We start from the raw sequence: 16,423 nt of genomic DNA on the forward strand, positions 1-16,423 counted from the left end.
CCTTGTTATAGTCTTGGTCTTCACCACATCCTCTGGCAAAGAGTTCCACAGATTGACTGTGCATTCTGTGAAGAAATACTTCCTTTTATTTGTTTTAAACCTGCTGCATATTAATTTCATTTGGTGACCCCTAGTTCTTGTGTTATGAGAAGTAGTAAATACTTCCTTATCTACTTTCTCTACACCAGTCATGATTTTATAGACCTCAATCATATCTCTCTCTCTTCCAAGCTGAGAAGTCCCAGTCTTATTAATCTCTCCTCATATGGAAGCTGTTCCATACCCTTAATCATTTTTGTTGCCCTTTTCTGAACATTTCCCAACTCCAATATACCTCTAACCCAATATAACGCGATCCGATATAATGCTACTCCTGTCATGTGGGGAGTTGCTATCCATTTTGCTATTTGATTGTACTAGTTCACTTTTCATTGCTATTAATTTTTATTGGGGCTTAGGGCATAGCTGTATTACTTTTAAACAGTTGGAAACGAGTGCAGCAACCGCTTACCTTTTGGCACTTCACAAGTGAGATGTATATGGGTTGTGGGCCAGAACATTTTCAACACTATTTCATTAGTGCATCCAGATTTTAATGGAAGAGCTTGGTATTGCAGTTTTCATTTCTAACTATAAGGTGAAGCTGTAACAGTTTTATGACCATAATATTCACTGGACATTATTTCCTTATGTTTACACGTGGTGCTCAGACTCTTGAAAATTTGGGACATCAACCAATACCTAGCACTGCCAGTTTTATTTTTTCTACTTCTTGCTTTTTTCTCTCCATATTTTGACTTCTTACTATTCAGCTTTTCTTCTAAGGTAAGAAAGATGAATTTGGTGATAAGGAAACAACTAGTAAATAGTTATAAGCTACTGTATTATGCGGTATCCTTTTCAGTGTTGGCCCTGCTCCTCAGGGTCATACTTTGAACTTGAGATAATTAATTTTTCATCTATGTTCATGTTTGTCCTCTATGCATTCAAGAAAACAACTCTCTGCATGCTTTAAATGGATATTCTTACTTATTTATCACAGGTGCCTACTGGTTAATAAAAATCTGTAGAGTACCATATGAATGCTAAGTATTGGTATTAAAGTAACATGGGAAGACCTTGAAGAAACAATGGAACACAGGTGATGGCAAAGGTGACAGCGCAATGAGACTGAGCACAAGAAAAACTATCACAAGAAGCAAATAAAAAGATTGAAGAGACCACATGAGAGCCGACAAGGTGGAGGCCAACCGAGAATAGGTGTGAATGTGTAAAAGAAAAGTAGATGTTTTCTTCAAAGAAATAAAAAGGAGAAAAGGGAAGAGAATCATAAAAGGAACAAAAAACAGTACACAAAATGGAGGAAAAAGGAAGGGAATGGAGAAGAATGTAAGTTAGACAATGGAATGAGAGAGATGATGATAAAGATATACACATTGTCTGGCGTTCATAAATTTTATTTAAGTTATGCCCCTTTATTATACAATATTTCCCTGAGGACCTCCTACATATCAGTAATTATGGGACAAAAGAAGTGGATTCTGAGCATTTACATTATATTACTATTGCTTGCTACTCTGAATTCTAAAATAACTGAAAAAAGAGAGAAAGTTACTTCAAAATTTGCCAGAGTGGATGGGGGATTAGGAGCATCTAGCCCCCAACCCTGTGAGGAAAATTGGTGTGTGTGTGTGTGTGTGTGTGTGTGTTCACCACCATTCACAGCACACAGCATGAACAGCTGGGATCCATCTTTTCTGAAGCAGAATAGGGTGGTGGCAATTTAAAAACTTGAGCGGATACAGAAAATCACCTTGGAAACCACCCTCGATATCCTAAAGTAGTCCAAATGATCCACCCTGAAGTGCTACCGTTGGATCTGCCAATAAAACTAAACAAAAAAAAGACCTGGCTATGATTTAAAAACAAACTAACAAACAAGCCTTTACAACGTAATGCAGAAGGCTCAATCTAAGAAACAAAATGGTGTGCATCTAACAGTTCTGTACATGGATACCTCATTTACAAAAAGGGCTATTGTATTTGATCTTTTTTGGTTAAATCATTCTATGCTTATGCAAGAGGAGAACAAGGCTTTTGTGTTTTATCAGACTCCATTAAGAGCAGTCAGTGTAAGGTTGCTCACTATGCTCCACAACATCCAAGAAGCCCAGATGATGCTGGATCTGGATGTTTAGCACAAAACAGTGTGCACATTCTGTGTCTCAATCTACATGTTCTGGAAACATGTTTCTAAAATGTTACTGAGCAACTCATCACTTGGCACTTTGCCAGTTCCTTGCAGTCACTAGTCAAAGCTTAGAATGGTCTTTACAATGATAAGGTTTCAACTGAATGTGCCCTCATTTGTAAAATGCCTCCTGCAGCTGAACACATATGAGATAAAAACAAAAGGGAAATTTGTCAAAGTAGGGGAAGATGCTGTTGAGATATTTTTCCTCCTTTTCTGCCTACAAGCTGAGTTTAAATATTTTTACTTTGATAAATATGTATTTGGGCCCCAATCCACCAAAGAATTTTAATGGAAGAGCTTGATATTACAGTTTTCTGTAGTAAGCCTATTGAAACTAATGGCAATACTTGTGCTTAAAATTATGTACATGTTTAGCACTCTTCAGATTTCTTTTGGTGATTTTCTGATCAGAATGCCTTTACTCCACCTGTAAAAGATGAATTGCTGAATCTGTTTTCTCCATCTCTAAAGCCTTCTCCATCAGAGAACAAGGTACCAGTAAACAACAATAAAGGATAGAAAATAAAAGATGTCCTCCAAAGCAATTGATGACAGGCAGATCAGGTCTATGTGTAAATTATGTTCTATGAGTAATGCAAATATGATTCCTACATTGGCAACTACTTAACAAAAAACAAAAGAAAAAGAATGACATGAATTTTGCATTGATGCAATTAATGATGATGTACACAGTAAGTGCATTCTGAAGAGACTAATCAGCTAACTGTATGTGTCATATCACCATATCACAAGAACAAGCCTGATAGAAAATTATGAGCAACTGAATAAGACTCCTAAAATATAGAATGAATGCATGCATTTATTATAGGAGAAAATGAAAGAGTTTATTATATTGGTCAAATCAGTTTTGGAAGTCTTGTCCCTAACACAGAGCAAGTATTTTTAAAATATTTTTACATACAACATTTGACCCTGTTTCCAATTAAAAGTATCATAAGAATGAAGAATGAAAGCACATACTGTAGTCATACAGGTTAGAGAGGAGTACTGGGTTCCTATGTATTATGTCAGAAAATATAAACTCAATGCATTAAGGTGTTTTTACTTCTGGAGAAGTAATAATATTTATTATTTTTGACACCACGGAATCTCAATTTTCATTTTCTAATCAACAAAAATCAATAATTAACATTTTGTCTTCTCGCACTTCTCTATCAGGGATCTGTTGCACAGTGAAGTCTCATACTAGCTACATTACTTTTTGATAAAACATATCACAATTAATTTGTTAATATGTCATTTAAGGTATTATAATTAAAATTATCTCAAACAAAGTTATACTTCACAACATCCTTAAATCCATGCAATATAAAGTTATGTATAATTTGACTATATATAAATAAGGCAACAACCACACTTTCACACAACTTTGAATTCACATATATAGATTTAAATGAAAATAAATTTTAAAAGATAAAATCACAAGAAAATTTGTAATGCCATATTTTCCCCTATTTATTCACTCTCTCACTATTACTTAAAGGCTCCTATCCAGTAACCCTTAATTATGGGAGATATCCTCTCCTATACAAGTAGCCCAATGCATTTCAGTGAGATAAGACAGACAAATACACATTTTGGACCAAATCCCACCCTATTAGATCTTCACGTAGAGGGCATCCGTGACACAGATCTCCATACTTCCACATGCACAGGGGAGTATCGACACCTCACTAGCACCATGCCCCCAGCATTTTATAGAGGCTTCTTCACACAGCCCAGAAACTGTGCTGGGGAGAGTCAGAGACTGGGTGAGTCTGGGTTGGGGACAGGGGGAACCATACACATTGTCACCCATCTAGCCCCATAGAACACTGTGGGTGTGGGGAGGGAGGAGTTCAACCCAGGGCTGCCTTGTTTTTCCTGTACAACTCCCCTGAAGGAGTGGGAATAGTTCCTGGAACAGCCAGTGGAAATTGGCAATGCGGAAACTAGAGCTAATGTGCCCTAATGGGAAGATCTGAGTGGATCTTTGTGTGGACTTTCCCCAGGAGAATTAATTCTCCAGAATCCCCCACACAGATTTTACAAGAGAAACAGATCATCTTGGCCTTGACTGTGGCGGAAAACAATCCTACCTGTGAGGAATAAAACATGACTGGAGGTTCTTAAGGATGAAATTTTGCAAGGATATATTCTCAGATGTTCCATCCATACAACATTACTGGGAAAAAAGGCTATGGGTCTTACTCAAAAACCTGGTAGGTCCTCAGAGGTCTGCACAGAGGCTGGCCCCCATTAGTGCCCTGCCTTTCCTCCCTCCTCCTACCCTATGTACTGCTGTCCCAGTGAGCAGATGTGTGGAATGCTCAAAAGAAGGGACAATGTATTATACATAAAGAAAAACAAATAAAGAATGATGGAGCCCAATGCTGTATTACCTTTCTCACCTAATGGAAAAAAGGACAATATATTTTGTTCTTCCTCTCCACCACTTTCACCCTGGTCAGGCCACAAATTGCATGGAAAGCACCTCTTCAGGAAGAGGATGCACCATGACAGAAAGGGCTGGCCCACTGTTCTGGGAGAAAGGGTAGATCGAAGCATGTAGGGTCCACTCTGTGCACAGATCTGGCTTAATACTGAATAGTTCACATAAGTTTCCTGGTTTTCAGTTCTAACTACTGAGTTTCTACCATTCTAAAAATTCACATAATGAGTTTTGATTATATTCAGACAGCATTTCGAGAACCAAAGCCCACCTTCCTGTACTAGATCAAGGGCAATGGGGAAAGAAGGCCTTTTACAAATATTTATTCAAGATGGAAAAAAATATTTATGCAAATACTGTAGGCAATTGCAGCTAGTCTTCAGGACTTTTCAGCATCTACTTTACACAGTTTTTTTTATTTATTATTTTTCTTCTTCTACGTAACACCCTCTTAGAAATATAAACATATTTTCTCACAATTATTTTGTCCTTTTGCATCTGGCAACCCTAACCCTGGCCTTGATATTTTCCCCCAATGGTTTGAATGCAACTGAAATTAGCAAAGTGATTTGACAAGAACTCTTTCAATTTCTATAATCTGAATACCAAAATCTCTAATTTTACACCATCATTGGTTAATGTCAAAAGCATAACCCTGAAAATAGTTTTTGTTAAATAATTGTGGCTGCACAGTCTAAAACATTACTTTTTACATCACAAAAATACTAACTTGTTTCTTTGATCAGCTATAGATGCGTATATTTCAGCATGACTAGATATTAGGAAATTGAGAACATTCCTTAATGAATATAGGTTTATAACTGCTCTACCTCAAACACTTGATACTTTCCCCTTAAATATAGTTTTCACCAGCCAAGAAATATTATTATGTTACTGGTTAAACATTTTCATCATTATGGCCCCAAACTCAGCACTTCAGCACATGTTTAGTTTTAAGCAGGTTGTTGAGGCCCATTAAAGTTAATAGGAGTTCAACACATACTCAAGTGCTTTGCTAAATTGGGGCCTATGTACAGTAGTTTGCTCTTCTTACAAAATACATTTTAATATTTCACAGCTAAAACATTAAATATGTTCCCAAAAGAGAAGTACAAGGGGGAAAATAGTCCACGTTCTGACCCTATGCAAACTGTACCACACATTTGCTCATTGTGTGTAACTGGTATAGAACTCAAATGATACTACATCAAAAAAAACCTGGGGGTGAATATTACACCTAAGCAAAAAAGGTACACCAAATAAATGTTGGGATTTACCTTATCCAAGTACAGTCAGACAAATGTGTACACAATAGTATAACAATAGTATAATAATGTAGCCTTTGGAAGGGAAGAACACTGGGAATTCTAAAGAGATTAAAAACAATGAAATCACAGCAGTGGAAGATTATCTCCTGCGATAATTGTTTTTGTTGCAATTGGTATAAACACTATTTCGTTGAACGTAGCAGTAGTTATATCAGCAGCTTACTCTATGTACATGTGTACATCCTATAACACACCATGTACAAATATGCAACAATCAGAGTAATTAATCAGTGCATAACTATTAAAAAAAATCTTCATCTCAATTTCCTCCTATACGGTATGTTGCAGAGAAACTACAGTATTTACAATTTGTTTACAGGTTGTAGTCCTTAGTGAAGACAGTAAACTAATCAATAACATTTACTTTAAATCATTTACCTGTGTGTAAGTCTCCGATGACTAATGCAAACAGCAGTCTGCTGGTCTTGAGCAATGCATACCTTATGGCGACTACATTTCATCTTTAAGCATGGATCTTTAGCAGGGTCTAAAGCTAAAAACAATTGTAGAAAAATATTTTAAAACCTTTCTTTAGTAAATATCCTGCAGTAAATTAACTATTTAACATGTTTGCTTGTTCAGCGCCTTGTACAATGGAGCCTTGATTCTCAACTGGAACTCCTAGATGCTACTGTCATTTAAATAATAATAAACCAAATCAATGTTCTAACTATTTAAATAGAATCATTCTTTGTTAACTGACTTTCCTACTTGTTCTCATTTATTTTAAAATACTTATTATAATTCAGTTAATTTATCAGATTGTATCAAGTCACAACTCTGTTTCAACACTTTCAAAAGCAGAACAAAGCAAAACAGCACAATCAATGATGCATAAACTTGGGCTGTGCAACTTTTTCAATTTTCACTTAAAGAGAAAAGCAGATTCTCAGGATTTTTTTTAAAAAGTGTGTGAAATTAAGCATGTTTTACAACATATTTAAAAATCCTAAATAACCTCCCCTCCTCCCTAGCTTATCAGCACACACAAATGGAAATTCATATGATATTTAGACCTATGAAGGTTTATAGACACCAGCACTGACTGCTAAGTAGACATTTAAAACAAGTAGCCGCAAGCAAAAAGACAGCAGGGAAATCACATCAGAAGGTATTTCTGAAGGAATACCATAGGACACCCCACTAGCCTATCAAAGATGTGAATTATTAAATGGGGAGGTAGAGCTGAATATAATTCAGAGGAACGTGAAGGCTCAGGCCTTACCTTCTCTTTTCTACTATGCAGAGTAGGGTGAATGGTACTCCTGAGGGCATTTTGCACCAAAAAATTAAAAATTCTGCACCAAAAATTTAAAAGTTCTGCACACAATATTTTACAATTCTGTAAATTTTGTTTGTCAAATAAACGTGGAGAATCCAGCATGGCATTGGAGCGCACAGGCCACTGGCTGCACAGAGGTGGGAGATCACTGTGCAGCTTCCCCCAGGAAAAGGGCTCAGCAGTGAGCCCTGACACAGCGCAAGGACTGGGCTTGTCCCAGAAACACACCAGGACCCTACCCTTCTGTGCCAGGTGCATCAGGTGTGCGCGGGCAGGCTCAAGAAGGTAGGATTCAAGTGTGGAGAGCTTAGTGTGGGGGATCCAAGTGTGGTTAAGAGGGTTCTGTATGGGGCAATCTGGGTGCTGGTGGCTCAGTGGGGGATCCAGGTGCAGGGGGGAATCTGAATGCATAGGGGCTTGTTGGGGGGTCTGGGTGCAATGGTAATGGGAGTCCGCGGGGGGGGTCAAAGTGAAGGTGGTTGGTGCTCAGCGGGGAGGGATCTGGGTGTGTGTGTGAGGGGTAGACCTTGTCAGGAGGGTCTGGGGAGCTCAATGGAGGTCAAAATGCTGGGGGAGTGGGGCTCATTGGGTTGGGGAGCCAGATGCAGTTGATTGGCTCTTGGTGAGATGGGGATCTGGGTGCGGATGGCTTGTCTGGATGGTCCAGGTGCAGGGGGAGTGGGGCTCATAAGGGTGGGGTTCTGAATGCGTGGGGGTGAGGCTTGGCAGGAGGGTCTGGGTACAAGGGGATCTGGATGCACGGGGGTTGGGCGAATAGGGGAGCATCTCCCTGTACAGGGATCCCTCCCCCTCCAGATGAGGAGCGATGGGTGTAGGAAGCGGGGGGTGGGGTGGTGTTTGCAGAGCTTCCTTCAGCCAGCGGAGAAATCTGGGGGTGGGGCTGACTTGGCCCCAAATGCCATGCAAGGGAAGAGGAAGTCCTGTCCTCCTCAGCCCAGCTGGAACTAGCAGCTGAGCCTGGCACAGGGAAGGAGCCACCAGCTGAATCTTCCCAGACCTGCCTCCTGTGCCAGTGATTTACCTCTCTGCTGGCTGCTCTGGGCCCCCAAAACGTGCTGCTAGGGAGGGTCACATATCCACTCTTGTGGCTTCCCAGTCAGAAAGTCATTTTTCTGCAGGGAAGCAAAAGGAATCTGTGGAGGACATACATTCTGTGCATGCACAGTGGTGCAGAATTCCCCCAGGAGTAGAGTGGGAACATTAGCTGCTTTTCTGGAATCCAGCTCACACATGGTTTGCTATTTTGTTAGCAGTGCAAAAGTGGCAACTATAGCACTAACTTTGCATCAAGAGAGGAACTGGCCCCTCAAGTTAAATAATTATGAAGACAAACAAAAAAGGAATTCTCAGTGTTGATGCTCCCTTAAGGTGATTGATCTGTTACAATTAAATTCATAATGGAAGAATGAACAATTTAATGCACCCTTCATTGTTCAGTCTTACCCAATCTTGTATTATTGTATCTTTTAATAAGTTATTTTGATTTTAATATACATACAGCAACATATCAAAATGACATCAATTATAGCATATCAATATACATTAATGTCTATATCTTATTTTAAATCAAGAATTCTTCAGATACTGGGGAATAAACACAAAAAATGGATCAGAAAATGTTCATGAAGCTTTATTTTGATGGTGCTTATCATAGCATCCAGGCACATATTCAACGTGGAAGAAATCATTGTCCAGTCAAATCCTCAAAACTGAAGGGGCATGTAGAAATACAGTGAGGATAATGTACACAATTTGGACACAAATAAACTACATCGAAGAATACAAATGATTTGGAGAAAAAGTTGTAAAAAGTATTAAAATAAAACATACTGATGCAAAAATAAATGTTTACACTGATTTACTTGAATTAGTTCACATGTAGCTACTACTACACAGAATCATCAACTGATTTTCCAACAACTTTGAGACAGCATTCATTGCAAACCAGTTAAGACTCAATGTGCACTTGAAGTGGCTACCTTGAAGAAAAGTGAAGCCATCAGTAGAAGAGGGAAATCTAACCACAACTGCAGAGAGAGATATGGCAGAGAATGCAAGTAGGGTGTGAGGAGATATCTGGGCAGAATCACTTGATCGGAACAGCAGAGAAAGAGAGGTCAGAATACAGAGCTATGTAGTTGTGAGGTAAACAAGCTTTGCTGGTGAAGGGACGATGCTGAGGAACAGAAATAAAGAATAAGGCCATTGGGTGGAGGAAGATGTTGCAAAATGAAACTAGGATAAGGAAAACAAATGGGAAAAATATCTTCTGTATATGTTTAAATGATAGTCCAAGCCATAAAGAAATTGTGATATAAATATTTGGCTTGTATCCAAAGTGTCTGGGCAAGCAATGCCCACTGTAGGTGGAGTTCATTGTACTTGCAGACACTGTTTTACATCATTACTTGCTCTAGGTCAGACAGCGCTTTGTGCTTGCCCAAACATCCCACAGTACTTCTCAGTCCATCACCTTGCCACCCAAAAATACATTTAGAACCACACAGGGATTTTGACACCTCACTGCCACTTCAGGCACCTAAATACAAAATGTGGATACTCAAAATCCCTGCTCAGCTGCTGCTTAACCCAGTAGGTGCCTTTTTATAAATAATCATTTATTGGTGTGAGTGAGAATAAATGAATAATTATATACCTTAGTAATTAGCACACTCTCCTAGGAGACCCAGAGTCCAGTCCCTGTTTCAATTAATATTTAAGAATTTCATACAAATTGGAACAGCTTCAACAGGAGAGACAGAGACCCACACCAGAGTCCCTGAAGTCCCTGTGGTTAGGGCATTCACATGGGAAGTGGGAAACTTGGTTTCAAGTACCTGATTCAAAACAGGTGTGTGTAGAGTGGGAGAGGATGTTGAAATTGGGTGTCCCACATCCTAGGTGAGTGCTCTGACTACCCAACTATAGGGTACCAGAGGAGCATAGGATGCACCACCACTGTCCTGGGTTTTTCCAAGAAAAGCACCTGGACCAGGTGAGAGCTAATTCCAAAAGATGGCTCATAGCTGCAAATCCAAAATGGAGATAGAATCCTCAAAAGGAATGTGGACATACTAGGCAGAAGAATAACTAAAGTTAGGCATTGCAACATTGAGCTTAAATTCCCTTTGTGGATTTAGCTCTCAAAGTATTAATTCAGATTCCAATCACCCCAAATTGCCTTTACGTAGGGATACACTGATGTCACTTCCAAATTTAATCAAGATGTCTTTACTTAGCTTTGAATTAAAAAAACCCTCAACATGTGTGGAAACACAGCAAAGCCACATGTCAGAAAATTAACAAAGAAAGAAGTGATGGTAAATGATCATTAAGGCACTTTCATCCCTCGTAGATTTTTGGCATCCATGTTTTCCCTCTTCTAAGGCCTACTGAAACAACATATGAAGGTACTTTAATTACAGACGTATTGCACCACAATCTAGAATGAAGTTTACACTCTAAACTATGATGGAGAGTGTAACAAATCAATAGATAAAGGTGGCTATAGGTCTGTCCTTAAGCAAGCCGAACCACAAAGCATAAAAAAAATACAAGAAATTGGTTTGGCCCAGCTACAAAAGCCTCCCAACTGGATTCCTATTATTCTCTATGCATTCCACATAGCTGGAAATGATTTGGCATCATTTATTCATTGAGGATAATTTACAGGTTTAGTGATAATGAAGAAGAAATTCATGCTCCGGCTAGGTTCTGTTGGTGTCTGGGTAATATAATACTCAAACATGGTGTTCTTTTAGCAATTGCGACTTAATTATTGTAATCCCCGAATGTAGACATTTAAATCTCAAAATGCAGCTTAAATTGCAGGTATAGCAAGATGTGTCATAGTTCCTTCTGAAGTAAATCACAGGGACCTAGTCCCTTGCAAATCAAATTTGTGATTTTTCTTTCTATTGCAAGTTGAACAACAAGTATAAAGTGCTGCTTTGTTTTGTCATCAAGATGATTAACTGAAAGGCAAACTTTGATAATCACATTTCTTTACTAAGCAAAGTATTTTTGCACTATCCATCTCCAAGCTAAAGATTTGACCCTCAAAAATAACCTTCAAATAGAACTCATAAGTGGTACCCCAAAAATCATCTTTGTGACTTAACAGTAAAATTTAACTCAAATGTAAGCCAATTAGTCCATCTGTTTTAGATTTTCCAGAACACACAATATTCTAATAGTTCTGGGGATGACTCCCCCTCCCCCGCCACTCTGAACTAGGACCATAAAGGAATGCCCAGTGCAGTTTTAGATTTAAAAAGACCACCAAGAGAGCCTAATAGATAGAGATTAGGAGACCTTGCTACTGGCCTTTCGGTAAAGGAACCAGCTAAAATGCAGAGGCATGAAGCTGGAACAAGATTGGAGTGGGAGGGTTAATACAAATTTGGGGGGGGACGGGACGCAAAGTAGTTTTGGGTTTAAAGGATGGAAGAAATTTTGCCTGAACCAGTTATCTGTATCCACATTTAAAACTAGAAAAAAAAATCTGAGTGAGCAGCACAAAAAAGTACCTTTTCTTTTTATTGTGTTCAGCACACACATGCAGTACAAGATAGGCATTTCTATTGCAAGTACAGCACTTGAAAAACCTATTTTCCAGTGAGTAAGTGAAGTCACTGGGACCAGTAAGCAAAGTAGCTGGAGCTGGTAACACCTTCTCCTGCCTAGAAGCATTGTTGGCTAGAGACTATTGTTTCTTTGAGGTTTTGTCTAGATCAGGAAAAGACATGGAGATTAGGCTGGGGTTAGCGAACACACAGTAGCTAAACCTGACTTATCTTGGCCTCTTTTCCTAATTGAAAAAGAAGCCTGAGAGTAGGAATGGAGGAAGTAGGGAGCAAAGCAATTCAAGAACTAATGTTGAAGTGGAGGGGGTGGGATAGAGGGGGTGGGACAGAGGGAGTGAGAAGGGAGCCTCTGAGTAGATAACTGCATATGGAGGAATATGAATGACACAGAATGAGAGAGATCAAGAAAGAGGACTTAGGTTCAGCACTGCAACACCTAGCTTTAGGTGCCCTGCCACCCAGCAGGCTCCCTATATAATGCATGGGGAGAATAAGGCACCTAAAAATGTGATCCACAGAAAGCAGCAAACTGAGAAGGGAGCTGCCTAAACTAGCCAATAGAAAAAAAAACACCTCACAAAGAGAAGTAGGCCCCAACCTCTGGCCTATCTTCACTTGGGATTCTCAGCCATGGATTGTCTCCTGGAGGTAGGTTCCCATGCCAGGTCAGGCTTTTGGCTCTCTCCCCAAGTATATCATTGTGGTCATATACTCAAAAGAGTGATTAGAGATGTGGGAGACCTGGGTTCAAAATCCACACTCTGCCTGATTCGAGGCAGGTTGAACTCAGCTCTTCCACCTCACTAGTGCCCTAGACAGTGTCCTACCCCAAAGTATCTTACAGTTCAGCAGTTGCAAACCTGGTTTCTACTTTCTGCTCTGAATCAGACAAAGTGGGGATTTGAATCTAGGTCTCTCATATCCTGGCTGAGTGCTCTAACCACTTGGTTGTCAAGTATAAGAAGGTGACTTAATCAGATAAGTGTACTCTTAGGCAGACGTTTACACTCAGCTTTTGGAATGTGGGACTCATATGCAAATGGAGCTAGGGCCCCCCTTCTGCTCCAAATTCTGAACTGGGAACTCCCTAAATGAGTTTGGCTGCCATGTGTGCTTGTGCGTGTGTGGGAGAGACAGAGGGAGAGAGAGAACACTGAGGAATCACTGTTCAAATCTCATATTTCTCTTAGAAGTAGAATAATCCTCAAATATTTTGATTCAATGCATCACTTTTCTCCTTCCACATTTTCAAATGTGAATGTGCTGTCAAACTCTTGGGTCTGTTGTCCCACACAACAGAGCAGTGGGAGTGATTTACCATTTCACTCAATACAGTTTGTACCTCATCCCTACCATATACACAATCCTAAAAAACATGAAATTGTCATGTCTGATATATGAAATATCTCCCTTGTTTCAGATTGTTCTGAGCATATTAAATTTTGTATTAGCCTACTTAAGGCAAGTAGGATTTACTTTCAACATCATTAAGTTAATTATAATAAAAATACAGTACTCATAGGATGTGAGTATATTGTACTGTACTATTAATATGATTTTATAAATTTTTGTGTTTTATATATGTCCTCCAATTTCCTGATATCCCTGCAAGGGCTATGACAAAAGTGATTCCAACATTAGACAAACCCTTCATTTTTGCTTTTGACAATAATAAAGGGAGAGCTGGCAGCAGTACCTATTAAGGATGCCCAATATTTCCCATTACAAGACCCTATTTAAAGTTGCATATAAAACTTTGACCATTTGTTCTGAAATTTTCTATGCCCAGTATCTTCCACGTGGTGAACTCTTTTAGAATGTTTTGGCCAAAAGACATTACCAACAATGAGGCTAGGGAAAATATGTTAAGTACATTTTGGAATGATAAAAAAAAAAGGTCTGGCAATCTTATTTGAGATACTCAAGCACCCCAGTGCTTTAGAATAGGGACTCACTCTTTGGCAAGGGGTGGCATTTTGAGTGTCTTTTGTCACCCCCATGAAAATACAGTAAAATTATAAGCCTCTGAAAAATCTCAGTTTGCACATGCTCACTAGAGACTTAAGAGTTTAGCAGCTAGAATCTCCAAAGATTCTATCATTAGTGAGCATGCTCCAGTCCCTCACAGCTCCTAAATGTGACTGGACTGCATATGTGCCATTCCCACAGAGCAACTGAACATGCTCCCACCCAAGAATTCAGGGGTGAGGCTGGACTTTCCCTATAACTGCAGATCCTGGCTGCTCTGGGCCAGAGTGGGACTGGGCACCATCTCTCCTGTGCTCTCAATGACTCTCCCTGCTGACACTCAGGCAGCATTCAAATGCTCAAATGCAGAGGGGACAAGAGCCATACTGGGGGGAATGGAAATTAGTAATTTGGGACAACGAGTCTGGCAAGACTGGGACTGGAGGTGGCAGAGAAAGGGAAACTGGGACTGGGAGATGGTAAGGGAGGCTGGGAAGGGCTAGGCAGGGAAACTCAGCCTTGGGGAAATTGGAACTGGTAACTGAAGGGGTGGAGCCAGGGAAGCTTCAACTTGGGCTAGGAGACAGGAAGTTGGTGAGAGAAATGAGGGGGAGGGAACACTGAAATCATATGAGAAACTGTGTGGAGAGGGTCAAGAGGACTGGTCAAGAGGACTGGAAACCTCAAGAGGGAAATGGCAGTGGTAATGGGGGTGGATGGAAGACATCTAAAAAGGAGCTGTCTAGACAAAGACACTGGGACAAGTAGTCAGGGAAGGGTGTGATTGAGACAAGGAACTGAGGAAGGGGGAGTCTAGGACTAGCTCAATAAGGATACTGGGATGAAAAGCCCAAAGAGTGGAGACTAGGCCAGAGTAGGCAAAGAGAACATAACTGGGACAAAGAGGACTGGGACGGGGCAGGTTATTGGGACTGGACAGAAGATGCAAACTGGTGAACAGCGGAGCGGCTAACAGAGGGAGTTTGACTGGGAGTTCGCCTGGGGCTCACTGGGTCTTTAATTTTTCAGGATTCTCTGAGTAGTTACTGCAACAGCTGAGGAAGCTCTTGGAAGGTAATATGGATAGTAAGTGTCAATATCTATTTTTTCAAGCTTGCTTTTTAAAAAAGCCTTGGAAATTACACAAACTACATTAAAAGAACGTTAAATTAAGATTGCAAAGTCAAGTGCTCACAAGTTAGGAAATGCCAGAACTATGGTTACCTGCTCAACCCTCCTTTGGCTGTCTTGTGCATATGCATTATGATACAGTCTTTAACTACACGACTGTGCATTTGTTTTTCCATTTCTCTGATTTTTTTGTTTAGTAAAGAATGTATGTATACAAGTTTACTAAAAGCAAGTTCACGTTGTTCCTGTCTGCCTTCACATTCAAAAGTAAACTTTAACTTACAATATGAGCAGCTTTGTATGTTTGAACTGCCAGGTGTTGTTAATATAAGGCTGAGTAAGCGAGCAGCACAGAAACCAGAACCAGTGTCTGATAGTTAATTAGAGATTTGACAGCCAATTTTGTGGTACTAAATATGATTAAATATAGCTTCGAGTCATTGAAATGACTTTCTTATTCTGAACCTTTCTTAACACATTCAACTGTACGAAGCTTATGCAACCCACTCTAAACAAAAGTAAAAAAGTGATGGAATCCATAATATAAGAACTCTGCAATGCAGACTGAAAAAAACCCATTTATGTAATTACACATTAATATATCTAAATAATCGACAGACTCTAGCTGCTTTGTATTTCTACAGCCCTGAAAAATATCCATAAATCTGCCTCAATAGGCTCTATCACATGTTTATGGTTTTGATATGGTTTGATTTAAGCCTTTGTCAAAAAGACTAAGTATTGGATAGGCACTTCTTAAAACTTGCCATATAAACTGAAATAAATAAATAAATATAATAAATATCATTAATACTGCTTCCTGATAGTCATTAAGTTTCCAAGACAAATATTATTTCCTTTGTGGTTCTCACACCTTCAGAATGTATGAGGAAATAGACTTCATTATCAGCATAAAATTAAAGTTTTGTTATTTGTACACAAAACAGAGAACACTATTTGGTATCCACTGCTAGGAGTATTTCTTCCTCTTTCTAAGTTAGTAGAAGTGTACCATGTTGCTGTCATATTATGCATAAAACCTTCCACTGCACTTGAAATGTATTTAAACTGCTAATTCAATACAAATAAATCTTAATGCACTGTTAAATGGGAAATTTTAAATCACAAAATCAGGAAATTGTTTCATTTTCAAAGGGCAAAATCCATGGACACTCCATGTGGTTAGTTAAAGTACAAAAGCAACTTAAAAGCTTCAAATAGGCTATGGAGGGCTGCAGTAGGGAGTCTCTGAAGGGCGTCAGAATAAAACAAGAAAGGAAGGAGTCATGTTGAAAATACTAATTCACCAAAAATTTTGATTCTATGAAAATAAATTGGATTGAACCACCTTCTCAAACTAGATAAATATTCACTCCAGGCATGAGATACATGTTCAAGGTC

At 39.2% G+C, this 16,423-nt stretch overlaps 1 protein-coding gene across 2 annotated transcripts in view; it reads right to left on the reverse strand.

Moving 5' to 3' along the window:
- Positions 1-16,423, reverse strand: part of SPOCK3 (SPARC (osteonectin), cwcv and kazal like domains proteoglycan 3) — a 389,193-nt gene that overhangs the window by 184,578 nt on the left and 188,192 nt on the right. For both annotated transcript variants that reach the window (XM_073341561.1, XM_073341560.1), the window contains exon 4: positions 6,413-6,527. In XM_073341561.1, coding sequence (XP_073197662.1) covers positions 6,413-6,527 — 115 coding nt within the window. The remainder of the gene's footprint in view (positions 1-6,412; positions 6,528-16,423) is intronic.

Source organism: Lepidochelys kempii, chromosome 4, assembly GCF_965140265.1.
Source record: "Lepidochelys kempii isolate rLepKem1 chromosome 4, rLepKem1.hap2, whole genome shotgun sequence".
Classification (NCBI taxonomy): domain Eukaryota; kingdom Metazoa; phylum Chordata; order Testudines; family Cheloniidae; genus Lepidochelys; species Lepidochelys kempii.